General features: G+C 48.0%; 1 protein-coding gene across 2 annotated transcripts in view; it reads right to left on the reverse strand.

Annotated features, from left to right (window-relative positions):
- ARHGEF9 (Cdc42 guanine nucleotide exchange factor 9) overlaps positions 1 to 17,842 on the reverse strand; it is a 188,557-nt gene that overhangs the window by 35,387 nt on the left and 135,328 nt on the right. For both annotated transcript variants that reach the window (XM_086469766.1, XM_086469767.1), the window contains 4 exons: positions 15,858 to 16,049; positions 8,554 to 8,733; positions 5,891 to 6,123; positions 1,571 to 1,700 (listed from right to left, as the gene is read on the reverse strand). In XM_086469766.1, coding sequence (XP_086325892.1) covers positions 1,571 to 1,700; positions 5,891 to 6,123; positions 8,554 to 8,733; positions 15,858 to 16,049 — 735 coding nt within the window. The remainder of the gene's footprint in view (positions 1 to 1,570; positions 1,701 to 5,890; positions 6,124 to 8,553; positions 8,734 to 15,857; positions 16,050 to 17,842) is intronic.

Consider the following 17,842-nt stretch of genomic DNA (forward strand, 5'->3'; position numbering starts at 1 on the left):
GGACTGCTAAGCAGGAATGAATTATCAAGGATACGGCTAAAGCTAAGCAGGAATGAATTATCAAGGATATGGCCAAATAAAAATGAATTATCAACTGAGCTAATGGAAGAGAAGAAGAAACTGCTATTCCATAGATCCTACGTGGAGGTCACCTTGGCTTTCCACTCACACTTGAATATTCACTGACTTGGAATTGATCCGTCCTTAATCTAGATTTATTTACAGTGAGGATCTCAGCATTTCTTACAAATGGCACACATTAGCTCATCTCATGGAAGATACTGAAGGCTGAAGATGTATCTGATGGTCCTGGGCCTCCTTGAGAGCAGTTTTCTAATTCTGAAAATGAGTCTGCGTGTCAGTGAGAGAGAGGTTTCGTTGCAGTAAACAACAATAAAACAATCAAGCAAATCATCTGCATTCTCTGCTCTCACAGCCAGTCATAATTTAAGAACCAGCTATGATTGCTGCACTTACATGTTTTATCAAGAGATCCAGGGTTGAATCCAGCCTTCATTATAGCAATGAAACTACCTCAGTCAAGGAGGATACACAACCAGAAGGTGATGCACCTATATTTATCTCCTTCTCCCGGCCTTCCTAGATCTTTCACCAAAAAACCATAATCAAAGGATTAATGTATCTTTCCCATAGGCCCATTTAACATAGTATGATCCCATTGACTTGAATACAGAGTTATTGCAGATCTTCATGACTCTGAGGGTGAAGAAAGGCTGTTCCATCACTCTAAGTCTCTACTTGCTAAACACATGGACTGATGACAACACAGAGGAGGATTTACAAAAACACTTGTCCTCGGTCTGCTTAGAAAAACTCTATTCACAGACTAAATTCATACAATGATTTAAAAAAAAAATCAGGGACGAGAAGAAAAGGAGAACATAATTTGAGTATGGCTTTTTTTTAGCACATGGCAAAAACGTAGGAGACTGAAGGCCTGCTAGTGAGGAATCCCTCTGCTGACTTTGCCTTGCCTCTGTTTCTCAGCTCCTTAATTATACAATCACTACACATAGGGTTGGTTCAGAAACATCTTTAAGTGGGTACTCATTTCAGACGTGCAACTAGCATCTCTAACTTCAGCTTAATGTTTTGGCTTCTAATCACAAAGCAACCATCAGAAGAGTTTTCTCCATTTTCTTAACCTGTCACCATCTCTAAGACTTTTTGCTGCCTCTTTCCCTGCTTCTTCCCCAGTGACAGACAAAGCACGGAGCCAGAACACCCACAGAGTTTGACCCAAATCTCACTCACTCGCAGGACAACAGCATGGCAATTGCAAAAGTTACTCCAGATTTCTATCGATGAAACTGGAACTGGACTCTAGATTTTCTTCAGAGTACCACTCATGTTTTGCATCTTAAGGGCCACCTTCTAAAGTCTGTAAATACGCCTTCTCCGTCCCAAGCTCAATCCCACAACTACGTTGTGTGAAATGAACTATATGGTCTTGAAATGAACTATATGGTCTTGGATAATTCAACAAGCGCATGGAATTTACTTTTCCCGGGTTTATAGCACCTAAACGAGGGCCGAGCGTTTACTGTACCTCCCAGTCCAGAACGGAGGCCTGCCACTGAGCTATCTTGTCAATGTTCTCCAGTCTCCGCTTCCGCTCGTTGATCTGCAGAGTCACATTCCTCATGACGGCGAGAGCAGCAGCCACGTATCTGTAGTCACTGTCGAACACAAAAGAAAAGTCCATGAAATGGAGCCTGAAGTGCAGTGGAAACGCACAGGAGTCTGGCATGAGCAGCAGCATAATCTCACCATCCTTTTAGAAAGAAATGCAGCTAGGATTTGCCACTCATTATTACGATACCGTATTTTTTCCACCAGCAATGTCTTTCTGGATCATCACAAAGGAGCAGCCTGCTTGAGACTGAAACTGCGTGTGTGCGAGGCAGAGAAGCCAGCCAGCTCCTCGGCTGGACGGCGGCGGTCTAACTCCTACCACCCCGACCTCCAACAGCTGAGAATATTGCTCTTTGAAGTCAGAAGGTGCTCAGCTAAAGAGCATCCTAGAAGAAAGTCTGAACGTTTTCATAGCCTGAGTCTTTGGGCCTGGATTTTTCCATTTTTAAAAAGAACATTAGAAAGTGTTTTTCGACTAGACACAAGGCCGCAGCACCTTCCGAGCCAGAAGGTGACTCCAAGAGTGCCACAGAGCACTTAGCCCACGGCATTCACTCTTACTGCAGGCTTCAGGTGAGCAAATCAAAGCAGTCAGTTGTTTTGTTGGTTTGGGTTTTTTTTTTCCCTGGATGGGCCTGTGAGTGTAATAACAAGGAGTGAAAACAGCCTCCCGCCAAGGCCAGCAAGGATGATGATCAGTCTTTTCAAAAAGTGATGCTGAAATCAATGCTATCGATTTCTGCCCTGTGCCTTCTTTTCCATTCCAAGGAACCTTAACGTTCATTTCAATCGGAAGGACAGACAAGGCCAGCTGCCATAATGCCACCATAATATATTATTAACTTAAGGGTTGGTATTGATTGCTGACTAATGGGAAAAACTGCGATCTTGGGCAGCTGCAGGGGGAATGGCTTTATTGATTATTGCTAAGAATTGCACTGGTGACAGCTGAAATACGTGTGAATGCTGTGAATTAGATCCATTTCCTCGTGTGATCCAAACAGGGTAAATATTAAGAAACAATCAGAATATGACATACAACAGAATAGTATTTGCTATTTTGCCATCCTTTCTTGGACGAAATCTTGAGATAAATTCTCAATTTTTATTCAATTCTTACATCAAAATTCTAGCTGAGGTGGTTAAACCAAAATCCTACAAATTCCAGAACATCGGGACTGGTCCTTCAACAAAGCAAAGGAGACCAGAGGATGGGCTTTCTGACACATCCATCATGATACCCAATGAAGAATTTCTTGTGCCTTCCTTTGTGAGGCCATCTGTGTGGTTGTGTAAGGGAGAAACGGAGCTGTGCCAGAGAGATGTTAGTCTGGTCTCCAAAACGTCCGTGAGCTCTTGCAGGGAAATAGGTAAGTCACTACGGCCAGAAAGGAGCTGCAGGGGTAGGAAGAGGCGTAGGGTTTAGAGCCAGTCACTAATAATCTCCTGGCAATTACGCTCACGCGCAGAAGGGAGGCTAACGACCGTCCACCCGTTAGCAGACTCTCCTCTTTCTCACCCAACGCGTTCATACGCTCTTAACTCCAGCTCAGTTTGCAGCAGGAACGCTCAGGACACCAGCAAGCTGCACTTGGGACCTTCCTGTATTTCATTCATATTAAGCTGGGGAAGAGGTGAACAGATGTGGCTTTGTGAAAAATTCAAATGAACCAGTCTCAAAACAAGACGCGGTTGAAGGGAGCCAGGCTCTGAAAAAAACCCCCCTGTGCCTGCCTCCAGTGCCAGTCAAGCTGGGTTTTATCTTGGTAATGCTAATTCACTAATTCTAATGTTCTGTTTGAAGAGGAAACCCCGCGCACATTTTTCTTTCACACAGTAATGAAGAAAGAGACATGACTGAACTTTTTGGGCTCCTAGCCCACGTCCGTGGCAGAGCTGGCAAAAACTCAGAAGAAAGAATAACAGCAGCAAAGCATTTGGCCAGTGAAATAATAATAGGATAGCATTAACGAAGAAATTAAGGTAAATAAATTGTTTGTCAATTATATTGAGGCCGCAGTGACCTCTTTCCAGCGCTCCATCAGAGCGCAAGCCTAGACTCCTGCCAAATACCACGTGCTAACTTGGGGGAGAGCGGTCAGGTTTCTGGTTTCAGTTCTGTTGTCCTGACCTGGCACGGGGAAGAGCCATGGCTCTGCAAGTACAACACTAGGAAAGGAAAAAAAAAAATAAAAAGAATATCCCGTCCCACCGTCAGCCGAAGCCAAGGTACTTGCTTTCATTGGGACTCCTGGTCCTTTCTGGGGTTTGCCTTACTCCATAAATGGTTCAATTGATTTAAACAGTATTTTCTACATATTAAATTCTAATCAGAGTGCCTAAGAGACTCCTAATCCAGCCAACAATGAGCCTGATTTCATTGTGAGTATTACTCCTCTCTATAATTTTCTAGCTTCTGTGTCAGACTCGCAATCCAATTGCAGCGAGCACTGTCAAACTGCAAGCGCATGAGGACAACTTGCCGCCTGATTAAGGGGCCCAGCTGAAGCTCCCCAGTTGGCTCCCAGTTTCTCTCGTTCATAGCTGACCCTGACGATATCCCAGCCTGCAGGTATCCAGCTTTTCCCTGTGCCTGATATTGTCACAACCTGACATTCCCCAAAGGTTATTTGCTTTTCCATTCTCTGGCTTTGCTCATCTCAGCCCCGATTCCCAAAGCCAGAAGTGCAAGAGCAGAAAATACTTGTATTTCAGTTATTTCAGGTCTTTCACTGCCTCGCTGGGCAGACACAAGTTTCATACATGCACTGGCAAGGCAAGCAAATAGAATCCTGCTTCCTCTATTTAGAAAATGAAGAAACAAGAGAAATGAAGTGTCCGTGGCTGTGTCCTATCACTGACCCAGTCCAGCAAAGACGAGCCCTCAGTCTGAATCAACTAATTGTTGCCTAACGACAGGAAAGGTCCGAGGCTCCTCAAAATATGACTCTATCTGATTACATAACAACATGTTGATTTTAAGACATCCCACAGGAAAAAGGAACGTACTCCAAAAATAATTCAACCCTTGTGTAATCACACTGTCCACATCCCCTTTGGTATCGCTACCAAGTAACTCAGAGGAGGTCATTTTAAACACAGACCTCTTCTCTCCGAGGCCGCTTGTGCCTTCCCATTGTAAAGCCACATCTGAATTCACACTCTTAAGTCCTGTGGGGACATCACATGGCTGGTAAGGAAAAAAAGCCACAACATCTGGGACCCGAGAGCTGCTTTCTGATACCCTAACGTTCCCAGGAGTCCCTTCCAAGTTTGAGTTGGCCTCATTATGAAGGAAAAACCAGAAACTGGATCTGGAGCCAAACGCATGTCCAAACTGGTGATGCTGAACTGGGCATTCAGCGAGGATGAGTCAAACCGGCGAATCAGGTCAGAGCAAAGCAATGCATCTCTTTGCTCATATCACATCTCTCTGCACTTTGAGAGCTGGGTTTGGGGAAAACCAAAAAAAAAAAAAAAAAAATCACTTGCAGAAGTTTCAGAAACATTTTCAGAAAGGTCTTTTTTGTTCTCTGAAGCGCTTCCTTCTAAATGGCTTTTGGAAAAAGAAAGAAAAAAGGCAGGAGAAAAACCTACTCTTAGGGGCCTGATTCTTCTTTCACCTTATTTTTATAGCAGTGTATCACAAGTGACATCATAGGTACTAGCCTTGACTTACACTAGGCCAGGGAGTCAGGTTGATTGCTCTCAACAGGAGCAAAAGAGATCACGGAAATTCTGGAAAGTAATCACACTGCTGGGTGCTCCCCTGAGCCCAAACCCAATGGCAAAATCAGAGATGGAATCAGGCTGAAAAGCAGAGCAGGTTCTGAATTTTCCCCAAATCTGTGTATATTCAGGTGTGAGTGGCGGATCCTGGCCCTCTACTTGCTATGTCCTGAGGTCCTCCTCAGGATAAAGGAACGAGCCTTTCTGACCACCGAGTGCTAATGAGGTAATTTTTCTAGTGTAACCAGTAGCATCAGAAAGTACATCCAAGGGTAATTAGTTCACACGTCTGATTATAACCCAGATGAGTTGGGCTCCATCGAGAATCAGGGCTTTGAGAAGCTTTCTGACCGTCTGCTGAACCTTTGCCCTGCTTCGAGCTACACAAGGTGTCACGAAGAGGAGAACGGGACAGCAAAAACCCCAACCCCCGTGTGTGCGTGTGCAGAGGCCCCGTAAAGCAGCAGCGAGCAAAAGCCTTCCAGGTAAGCAGAGCGCGGCGTACCTGTGATCCTGCGCGGTGTACTTCAGCAGCTCGGCCAGCTGCAGGGGGTATTTGCAGATCTTCTGCACCGGTGTCAAAAGGAAACCGTCGATGGCGATATCAATCATCTGCTGCAACAGGCGGCAGGCTTCGAAGAAATGCTGGTACCTGCTGTCTTTCATCAGCTTGGAAAGCTCCATGCACGCATCCAAATGGTTGTTACAGTACTCCGAATAGATCCAGAAGCCATCTTGCTGTGAGAGGCAGGAGGGAAGCGATGCACACAGAGGGGAGCACACGTCAGACAAGCGCTGCCAGAAGTCAACCACCCGACACAGGACCACTAAAGAAGAAGGACTACCCCAAGCAGGAGGAGGAAGAACCGATCCTAGAGTACTTGTCCTGCTTGGAGGAGGTGCTGCGCGGTGGCTCGGGGGGGAAAGGGTGGCAGAGAGGGACCTGCACGCTGACACATCGCTGAGGTCTCTGGAGGTACAGGGTGGGTTAGAGTGAAGCCCTGCGCAGCGTTGCGGGTGTTCTCCTCTCAAATTGGGCGGTGGGGTTTTCTTTATGAAAGGTGAAGGTAGAACTAAGCAGAGCTCTGGCCTTTGGGAATACGAGAAGACAACCTTGTTACTCCTACAGCTCTTTCCCTGAAAGATCATGAAGGACCCAGCAAGCGTTTAGGAGCCAGATATATTTGAAATCCCCTTTACCAACAGGGAACCCAAGGCACCAACCACTGTGTGGACTCCCCAGGGCCAGAGAGCCAGAAAACACCAAGGAAAAACGAACAAAGAAGAAACCCACTCCCACGTGGGCCCACCCACCCACCCTTTGCACCGGTCTAACAAGTCTTGTTGTGCTAATGTGGTTGGAAGCTCCTTTTTCTGCCTTCGCTGACCACAGACGGGGCCGCGGCAGTTTGTCACCCTTAACTCAGGCTTGATTCATCCGCAGGGACAAGGCAGACAAAAGGTCAAAGAAGGATGACACTGGGAGGGAGAGACAGACACAAACTGACTGCCCAGTTTCACATACTGAGACCATAGTTGAGTCAGCCCAGACACAAGCTCAGGTGTTGTAGGTCAAGATGCTACCTCAGGTTGTGGCCAATGCCTCACGAATTATAGCAAGGACAGATTCTTTTTTTTTATTTTATTTTTTAAATACACTCGACCAGCAATTCTTCATTCTCAGTCCCCTAGGGGCCCAAATAACCTGCCTGTCTGAGATTTGGGGCAGCCCGGGTTCTTTCCCATCCCCACAGCTGACCAAGGGCCAAGCGCTGACACCTCTCTCCTCCTGAAGCAGATGACAAACAAGGTGCTTTGCAGATCCATATAACAGGATCCTCATCCCTCAGTTTCCCCAAATGGCTAAACAGGTATAATTTATCAGCAGTTTATTAGCCAGCTTTCAGCCCTTATCTGATGACAGATAAGTGTCAGATATTCCTCCGCACAACCGTAGGAATTCTTACCATTGTCACTATAAACGAACTGACAGCACAGCCTCAGGACATGAAGTTTTAGCTACTGATTCTCACCAAGATTTCTTACATCTTTTTAGCACAGAGGTGGAAAATGATGCTGCTGTGGAAGTAAGCAGCAGAGATGGCAGGCTCTGATAAAAACAAGCCATGTTAATGCCATCATGCAACTTCTCCAAAAGAAACTGGCTTTTCAATTAGAAGACCAGGGATGCTTAAGAAATGCTGCAACCCTTTTGAGGGATGCCCTGCTGAAGTTTCATGAGTGTCTATCAGAAATTTCTCTAATAAGGAGTGAACTGTTGCCAGCTCAGCCCTGACTGTAAGTAAGGAGGTAACACAGTGCAGGATCTGCATCCCAGGTTGGAGCGCCTCATATGTAAGCTCTGACACAGCACTTCATGCTCCCTAAAGGAAAGCCTAGAACTGCAGGACTATAATTTTCTTGACATTTCCTAACATATTTACAACACTGGCCAATTTATCAGCTCCTGTAGTACGTGGCTTACGTAACAAAAAGGCAAAAGCCTCCAGGACTGTATCATCAGCTAAAATGTCCTGTCCAGCGTGCACTTAGCGTGAGCGAGTATCTGCTGCCCCGCTGCCACCCGGGCAGCAAGAAGCACGAGCTGGCACCTCCCCACCCGGCCCAGCAGCTCCGGAGGGGAAGGCAACTGAAGCTGTGTGGGTTTTTCATCCCTCACAAATGCATCTCGGTGCTACAGTGAACAGCCCGGGGAATTTGCTGTCCTCTACTCTCTTTGTGTAATGCACAGCTAAGGCCTCTTTCTACTTCTCTGGAATCTCTTACCTCTTCCAACCTTCTGGTCATCCCTGACCTGATTAGGATGGCCTGGGAGTGGGTTTAAGTCATATTCTGAAGAGTAAAATAAGGTGGGGAATAGGCGGGGGATGTCGTACCTACAGTAACGTGAGTTAGGGTGGATGTGAGAAGGTGCTGGGGTTCAAATGTACCGGGGGAGTTATCCAGCTATGTGCTTCACTTGGAATTCTCCCTGCACCTGTAGCTCATGAAGGAAACAGAATGCCGGGGAGTATTCGGTGGTACGTAACCAGAACGGTACTGATGCACAGAAGTTATTCTGAGGGGATCCTGCCTCCTGACTTTCTCTGCTATTCCCTTCCCATCCCCTCCCAAAAACTCCCAAACAAAAATGCCGAATGCACTTACGTGTTCAAGGAAACAAGGTCCAATTTCACTGAGATGGGGGTCCTCGTTGTTGTACTGTTTCTCCAAGTCCCGGACAAAACCCATCTGAAATCTGTAGATGTCTTCGATGTTACCAAAGATAATCTTTAGCTGTTCATCACTGAACATATCCCTCCTCTTCCGGCACTGCTTTAAGTAACCCTGTAAGTGAGACAGAAGAACGGGAAACGGCTCTGAAAACAAAATCCACTTGTTCTGACACGACAGTCTCCATCAGCTCCTGCCCATGGCTGAGCATGCAATACGCAAAACATGCCTTGAAACGCCACAAGTCCTTTGTTGACGGACAACATCTCTTTCGCAACCGTTGCTCCCACCGCAACCTACAGCAGACCCACAGCGCGGCTCTTGCTGCGGACACACCAGACCCACCACGCAGGGGGCTTCACAGCCCGCGCCAGGAGACGCTGGAGCCAGCGCGTGTACAGCGCGTCGGGAGGACCGCGCTGGGTTCTGCCGCCACGTCCTTCGGCATTTTGCACGAACCAGTGTTGCAAAGGGAAGGTTCCCCAGAGATCTCAGCCAGCACAGCCTGAAAGGGCTCTGTCCCTACCCGTGCTGCAGGGAACGGCAAAATTTGGCCGATAGCTCCAGAGAGGTGCGGCACAGCTTTGTATACCCGTTCCTTCAGAAATCACTGCCTGGCAATATCCACCACCCTGGGCAGCTCCTACAGACACTGCTCTTTCCATGTCCTCTTCAGCGGCGCATGGCATTACAGAGAAAGCTGCGAGGGGCTGTTGGATCATCTGCCCACTCTGATTTCTCCCTTCAGCCCCGCTAATCAGGACAAGAAAGCCAATAATCACGCTGAGAAATACTCCATTAACACGTGGTTGCACGCCCTTGGTCTAGGAAGAGGGTATGGAGGGTGCAACCACCCTAGTTGTTTCAGCACCAAGTGAAATGTTGAAGAAAAACGCTCTTCAAGCATTCCCTGACTTGCGAGGCAACATGGTTTATCCCCCCCCTGCCATTATTCATCTTCCCGAGTCTGAGACAAAGGCGGGAGGGATGTTGTCCCGTGGGTGTCGTGGCAGGGAACCCCAAAGGCGATGCAGTAGGTTGGGCAGGCGTTTCGGTTTGCCCGAGCAGTGGGAGCAGCCCGAGCTGCTGATCAATGCCATCTAGAGGACAGCAGCACTGTTCTGTTTTCTATACCCTCCATTCCGTCAGCAGAAAGATGCTATTCCAAACAGCGCGGAACGAGAGAGAATTTTTCTCCTCTTTTCTCAGCTATCATCTCTCACTGCTTTTCTTCCTTTTTAAAGTGAGACCAGAGGAAAAGCCTTTGTGCCCTCCTCTGTACAAACATCAGGCTCCCTTACTGAGTCTATAGACACTCAAGTCAAACAGAGAAAGAGAAGAACTAGGATGTAGGGAGTTTAAGAAAATTCTCCAAAATCACAGAACGCATCGGCAGTAGATTTGGAAACAATTCAGATCTCCTGTGTCTCGGTCCAGCGCAACAATAAAAAGATCCTCCTTGCTTATTCTTCATCTGCCCACGATACCCGTTGGTAGTGAGCCTGAGCTCAGCTGCACATCATACAAACACAAACCGGTAGGCAAGCACTGCTCTGAAGACCTCCTGACCTAAAAAGACTGAGTGGGGATCAATATTCTGGCAAAAAGCGTAACAGACCGAGTTCTGCCTGCCTTCCTGTTTAGCAGACCCTGCCTTATCCATGAACTCACCACCCTGGTTTCAGCTGAACCACGAGGACTTCTCCAAACACGCTTGCCTAAAGCGCGGGTGGTTCAAGGGACGGGGTGACACGCAGAGACTCTGGACGCCTGGGCTGAATTTCTGGCTCTGCCGCCGACCTGCGTGACATTGAGCAAATCGCTTCATCCCCCCCTGTGCTTCACCTGCCTGGACAACTTGGACCAGAAACTTTGCAAGGCCAAAGATCAGATGCTATGCTGGCCTGGTCTGGACTGTGGCCTCTTGCCCGAAAAGAAATCACATGGAGGGTCATCATGAGATGACTTTGCCTGCCTTTATTATATAGGAAGAGAAAAAAAAATGAAGGGGAAAAAAATGCCAACAGCTCCAGTTGAATGGCTATATTTGGGAACTCTAGATGCTTAGTCACACAGACGAACTGCCAGCTGGTGACACACAGCTGCTGGTCCACAATGCAAATTATTGGAACGCTATAATAAACTGTCCTTCAGCCTCACCATGTGGTTCCTGGGAGGGAGAACTTCAAACAGATGAACGATCGAGGCAACTTTGGCCCACCTGGCAAAGAACCAACCTCTGTGATGTCCAGCTTAGCTAGAAGGACGCCATTACCCCGAATTTGCTGGCTTTTTCAGCTGGGAAGCTTGGGTTATGGCGTACCTTCTGCACTTACTAAATCTAGGTCTCTCTTCTTCCAGGAGCTCCTTGATGACTCATTTCCCTGGGTTTCCCTCTCTCACTTTTCAAGGCCAGGAGGAACGGGAGCAGGCTGGTTCCCACGTTGCAGCGCAAATAAAAATACAAACCAGCAAGGAATAACGCAGAATATCTTTTCATGCTGCTTTTTATGTTTACCTGCTCAGAACAGCTTTCAAAAAACCAAAAAAAAACAAAGAAAAAAAGATGTGCCCCGGCCCACGAGGTCAGGCTCTTTGTGACCCCGGCTTTGGTGCTGGCGGTGCTGAATGAGTGCCGCGGGGCGTTTGCGTCAGGACCTTTGCCCCGCTGCACGCTGCGGGCTGCCTGCCAGCCAGCCTCCCCTCTCGCCCGCTGTTCTGTGAAATCAGTCACCGGATCAGTTCTGTGAACATCTTTCAGCCCTGGGGTTGCTATGGGCTGCGACTACCGTCTTGAATATTCCCCGGCCTCCCTGTGCTGCTTCATCACTCTGCCTGAGTCACGTGTGTCCGAGAAGCTGAAGCAGCACATTTCTGTACCGGCACCTATAAAACCACGGGGAAAATAAAGAACGCACGGAGTTCCCAAGCCTTATCCTCTATCCAGCTTGGGTGTTTGGATGGTTGGTTTCCAGCACAAGCCAGCAAAGGGGAGACTGAAGATTTATACAGAACAGGCAGCAAGAGCCAGCTAGGAGGCTGCTGCATAGTTTTTCCAGTAAATTTACTTCTGTTACATAAAACAATGTCATCTTCCTTCTGCTCATCCCGTCAGATTTGCTCAGAGAAGGGATAGCTGACTGATGAGCAGATGTTGGAGAGTGTTTTGCTCAATGAATACCTAAAAATAGCTGTCAAACTGTCTCTCTTTAAAGTACTTTTCCATGTAGTCCCTGAAGTATAGGCCAAAGTTGGAAAGTATTTGCAGGAGGTTAAGTGCTAAGTTTTCTCCACCCCAGAGTGGGTTTAGAGACAGTCAGGAGAGGTGGCCACTCCACCCATCCTTCTCGTCTGGCTAAGAGCAAGGCAAAGGAAAGAACGAGGAGATGACAGCCACCGCGGGCTGTAACTTCAAAGACAGTTGTGACGATTTTCCAGTTTCTTTCCATCTCTGAGCCGGTCCGGGGCTGTCGTGCAGACCATCCCCCAGTTTGAACCAGCACCATTTGGGCTATAACAATACCGGTCCCTAGAGCAGTGCTCACAGCACCCAGGTGAGTGCAGTGCCAACATGCACACACCAAGAACAAGCTCAAGAATGAAGCTAAGACTGAACTGAAAAAGCAAACTAGAGCCAGGTCTGGTCCCAGGCGGTCGGGACTCTGAAGCACTTACTCAAACACCGGTCTACAGCAAGTACTGAACGTCAGGCACTGTGCTCACACTGGGGCCCACCCGAAATATGAAATCAAGTCCTGCAGGAACACAAGCCTGTTCTTCAAAAGGGCAAGAAGCAGCCAGCTCCGAAACAGAAAAACGAGGTGTGCACAAGCAGGCTGTGAAAGACGGCTCCGAACTGCACACTGGGGAATACATACCTATAGTATATATATATCCCCACTGATCTAAAGAGCTTTCTGCAGAGATGCCCTCCAGTGTGGTATCCACGGATGAGAAACTGGCCATACAGAGAGGCCAGCAGCTCCTCAGACGTGTCCTCTGAAGGAGGGCCAAGTTGCTGCCAAGGTTTCACGCTGCTTCGTTCTGAGGCAGCACAAGAAAGCGCTTTTTCTGCGTCTCTGAGAATGAGTCGGGCTAACGCCATCCAGACCATGTGAAAACTTGTCCCATCAGCTCTGACCCGCTAAGATGCAGTGAGGATGTTTTCCACGTGGCATTCAGAGCCGCCCTGGCACCAAAGCAAAGCTTAGGTGGAATCCAGTGAACATTATTAAAAAATAAATTCAAAGTGAAATTACTTGGAAAAGAGCAGAACGCAGCACTGGAAGCTGGCTGGCCTTTCTAGCCTCCCACCCCAAATCACTCATAATACGGAGGTTTCCTTTGATCTCCCAATTGCCTCGCTGTTCCCACCCAAGCTCTGTCACTTCTCCCTCTAACACATCCCTAAATTTAGCCTTCCTAATCCATATGCTGGTCCAAATCCTGCTCATGTCTCAAAGCACGGCACCCTCCTCTTTGTAGCCCTCCTGGGTCTTGCTCTTCCACCTGCGCTCCCCACCGCACGCTGCAGCTCAAACCACCTCCTCGGCCCGCTGCTCTCATCGAGGCACCTGCCCTGACCCAGCACCTCGGCTGCTCTGCCGGTGTTACCGGTGCCACGTCACGGACGGACCCTGCACACCCTCCTGCATCCTCCCAGGATCCAAGCCCAGGAGCAGCGGGGTATCTTTTCAAGCCCGGAGATGGCCACGCATATACGTGGTGCTCTGCCGGGCAGCGAGTGAGCAGCACTGCCTGCCAGTAAGGCCGGCTACTGCTACCCACTGCTAGAGCCTAGTTTTTAGTAGCTTATTATTTCTTTAAGCTTGAACCATTAAGCCTGAAACTCCTACTGCTGGAGGTTTCCTTAAGGCTGAACTCTTTTTTCTTTCTTTCTCCCTCGGTGATATTTCAGAATAATGATCCGTCCACTCCTGATAATGCAGTCCAGGGAAAACTCCACATTTTACCCCTAATAAAAATGGTCACCAAACTGTTTCCCCAAGCAGCAGTCAGTCCTTGGTGCTCTAAAAGCAAGGGCACAGCGGCAGCAGCCGCCGTCGGGGCAGTGCGGCGTTGCTGCGACGGGGAATTCCCCTCCGAGCCGGCTGCTTCACGCAGGCCTTGGCTCGCGCGGGTCGTTTTCATTCTGGAGCTGGCTAGCCTCTGAGCTCCTGACTTGGCAGGGCTAGTGCCGTGGGTATTATGAATAATAACATGGTGTATAATAATACAGTAGCAGGTAGTGGAAATACATCCTGAAGCAGAGAAGCGCAGTTGAAGGGTTCTTAATCAGCTAGCAGGGGCTACGGTCCTCCGGTAACAGCCACACATCTTAAGGTGCCTCCCTGGGATCAGGATTTGTTATCCATTACAGTTCAGCAACAAGAGCATAACCACACACTGCTAAACTCAGCGCTAAATCAGGCTCAACCTTTGCCACCCAGCCAGAACTCCTCCTTCGTCCCCTCCAATAAGTCATATCACCCCTGTTTGTCCCGACACCTCAAAATAAAGAGCAAAGGGAAGAGGGGAGTTTGCCACGGTCAACAGCGCTTCTGCATCGCATCAGCACTTGTCTGGCGTCTACTTGTTCCTCGGCACAAATAACACCTCTGGACAAACTCATCCAGGGGCACTGGGAGCAGCTCAAGCCAGCCCGTGTTTCTCCATCTCCAGCCCAGCTCGTCTTAGGCACACACAGAAACAGTCCCGACACGCTCTGCCGAAAGGCCTGGGATGACTGAGCTGTCTCCGAGCCTTCCCGAGGCAAATGGATTGCTCTGATTAAACTGAGCACAATGAGGCTCTCTCCAGCAAGGAGAGCCCATCATTTTGCAGATGAGAATGTCCATTTCAGTCCTCCTCCTTCTTTAAGAGAGGCAGCTGAATCATGGCCTGGTGCTCTACCTGGAAGTAAGATTTATCCCCTCAATACCATTTTGCATCACACAGAGCAAAGAAAGAGCCTTAGAGATCACTTTCATATCTGGGACATATCACTAGGTGCTGCAAATCAGCTTTACCCCACAGATGTCACCGAAGCTACACCTATCTGTACCTCCAGAGAATCAGATTTGACAAAAGCAAGGTGACATGGCTGGGAAATGCAAGTGAAGGTTTATTCAGTTTGTCAACAGAAAAGTGCAAATGCAGGAAAAGAAACAACGTGTGGAAAAGTTCCTGCAGTTCTTCCCTTCTTCAATGCAAGCCCTCTGACTGAAATAGCACAGTGAAATTAAGCTCATTTGTTTCTAAATTGAAATCCCAAGACTCTTTCATATTTGAAAAGCGTCATAGATGCTTTTTGGACGGCTGCGTTGCCTTCCCCATAGCAAAGTAGCAAGTATGAAGGAGGAAGCCATTCTTCTAAGCAGAATTCACAAGAGGCTTCACCACATTGACTCTGCAAAGACTGGGCACAGGCTCACTAAATCCTAAACATTCAGAGGGGTGAGCCAAAAGCCATAGACTTTGATTTCAGTGCTAAGAAACTTCTGCCTCTCAGTGACAAGTATATGCTCTACGCATCATGCCCAAGCTGCGCTGCAACACTCTCCGGTGCAACCGTGCGTCCTCCTCCCTGAGCACCACCGCACTCCGGGCTTAGCTCATGGCACTAATTCTGCAGGACAGGAAGGGGGTGTAGTGGTTCATTGTAACCTAATGAAGAAGAACCATGTTGAGGATGCACGGGGTCGGTCACCAAACTTCATCTGCTTGTTATCCCTTACCCTGGATAAACGTAACGTACTGCATTTCCCACGGTGAAAACATTTTGCTCTCAGTCTCACCGTAAGAAAAGGCAAACGGGGGCCATCCTGAGCCAGAGGAAATTGTGAACCCAATGTGAAAGACAGATGAAATGGGTAACTGATTGGTTTAATTACAACCTAATTTCCTCAATCACAAATTCAAAAGTAGATGGCATTGGGTTTTAATTAAGAGGGCTGCTTGAAGGATCTCAACCTCATCATTTTTCAGTCAAAGAGGTATGGAAAAACGGTCAGAAAATCGTACTTTCAGTTAATACAAACTAAAGGTAATTATCAGATCCAGCAGAAAATTCTCGGAAGTATCAATAGTTATTGACAGACGCTGCTCCTCTATTAGACACAGTACTCAAACACACGGCCTCTTTCTCCCCCATCACCCAAGGACAAATCCAGTCCTCGGCTCTCAACAGCCCATCCCACGTCCTGCTGCAGCACCCCAGCGCCACAACCCCCCTGTACCTCGCAAATGTCCTTGAGGTGCTTGATGTAGTGGCGCTCCGTGCTCATGATTTCGTTGATGACGTTGGCTCTCATCTGGTCTCGGTTCTGAACGGTCCTGCCGAGACACAGGCAGTCGGCGCTTGGATCCAAATGGCCGTTCTGCACATCGCTGGTTCCCTCCTCCACTCCATCTTCTTGGTTTACCCACAGCTGCGAGGAGAAGAGGGGAGAGCAACAGGTTTATTCATAAAAGCACCGGGAAGCCAACCGGTAGGCTGGGTCTTGAGTTGCACGACTGGGAGATACTGGATCGAGGCCCTCCTTACAGCAACGGCGATGGTCTTGCCGGCAACGCACCGTGGTGTCCACAACAGCTTACAGCCCAGACAGTCCGGTTTTAGGCTGGTGCAACCAGCCCCAAATGGTTCCCCGTACGCTGCCAAGTTCCTCACGCAAGCAAAGGGATTTCAAGTGTTGACAGTTTTGATCCAAAATATAAAATAATCATGTGAAAGGGCAACAGGACCGTGGAATGCTGCCAAGTGCTCTGAACCAAGATGCACGTATGTAAAAAAGACCAACCTAAAGAAAACCAGTTATTAGTGTAAAGCACTGCTTGTCCCAGTTCCCACACACCATCAGCTGGGGAAAACAGGAGAAAACCTCCGGGAGGAGGGATAAGCCCTTTACAGGTGACTGATTCAAGAAGGTCAGGATAGGTCTGGTTCAGGAATCTGAATGAACGTGAACCTCAGCCCAGGCTGACGGAGTCGTGGCACTGAGTTTTCTGTGAACTTCCCAGGCCAGGGTTTGTGAATGAGCATCGATTTTCATTTCACAGCAGCTTTCCTCATCATTTCACACGAAAAGCCTTTCTCGCTCGGGCAGACGCCCTAGCTCAGCATCCCGAGATTCTGAGCCCTAAACCACACTGAGATCAGACCAGCTGAACAAGTCTCCTAAAACCTGGGGGGGGGCCGAGGGCAGCTTTGGGGAGGGTGCCAAGCACGCCTGGGCACCGAATACACTGGAACAAACTGCAAAAAGCAATGAAAAAGGGTAACTGCATTTTCAGCACACTCAATTTTCTTCCCATCATCAAATGAAAACCAAACATCGAACTTGTAAACTAAAAGATAACGCTGCCTCCTGGTCTCTGTGTCTTTGAAGAAGATCGTGCTCTGCACACAAGGATCAAGTGCCTCCTTTTGTTACCTTTTCCCTCAAATAAAACCTGCTTAAAATAACCCTGATCAGCTCAGAATGGGCTCAGCATAGTTTGTAAACAAACATTAAAGAAAGCTTAAAGCAGACAGAAATACTGCTATCTTACACACATCACCTAAGTTGTTATGTAAAATGAAGCAACTTTTCTCCTCAGCATTTAAAGCCCCAAATACTGGAGACTTTCAAACATAAAAATACATCTACCTATAAACAGTGAAACTGTCCACGCCAACAGAGCAGTAGATGGAAAACGAACTGCATCGTTAACCTGGTATTTCAGCCTTCCTTTCAGTGTTAATAGTTTTTACTACTTTCCCATTATTCAGCTTAAATTTGGTTTTAAACGGGTCGTAAAGCACTGTGTTCCTGTAAATCAGTAAAGTAAAAAAGCCTAAACCTGCCCATGCTCCTTCCCTGCTTTCCTCACCAGTATCACGTTTTGCTAAACCACTTCTTTCAGCTCCCGTGTTTTGCCATCCTATAGTGAGTTATAAAGGCCAAGAAGCCAAGACGTTTGAGGAAAACCCATCTCTTATCTAGCAGAATATTAATGATGCTGCAAACTTGGGGTATAAAAAAACCCCAAAGCAGTAAAAAGCCGGACTTTTCACCCTGCTCACAACGGTGCCCTGTGCAGGGACCCTACGCAGGGGGGTGTAGGGCAGCAAATGTTTGTTTAAAAGTTTAAATGACGAGATGCCCCTTTCCCGGCAGCGGGGCAGGACTCGCTGGGGGCAGCGGCCCCACGCTGAGCGTGGCAGAGAGCTGCAAGCCCA

Source organism: Leptosomus discolor, chromosome 9, assembly GCF_034619465.1.
Source record: "Leptosomus discolor isolate bLepDis1 chromosome 9, bLepDis1.hap2, whole genome shotgun sequence".
Taxonomy (NCBI): domain Eukaryota; kingdom Metazoa; phylum Chordata; class Aves; order Leptosomiformes; family Leptosomidae; genus Leptosomus; species Leptosomus discolor.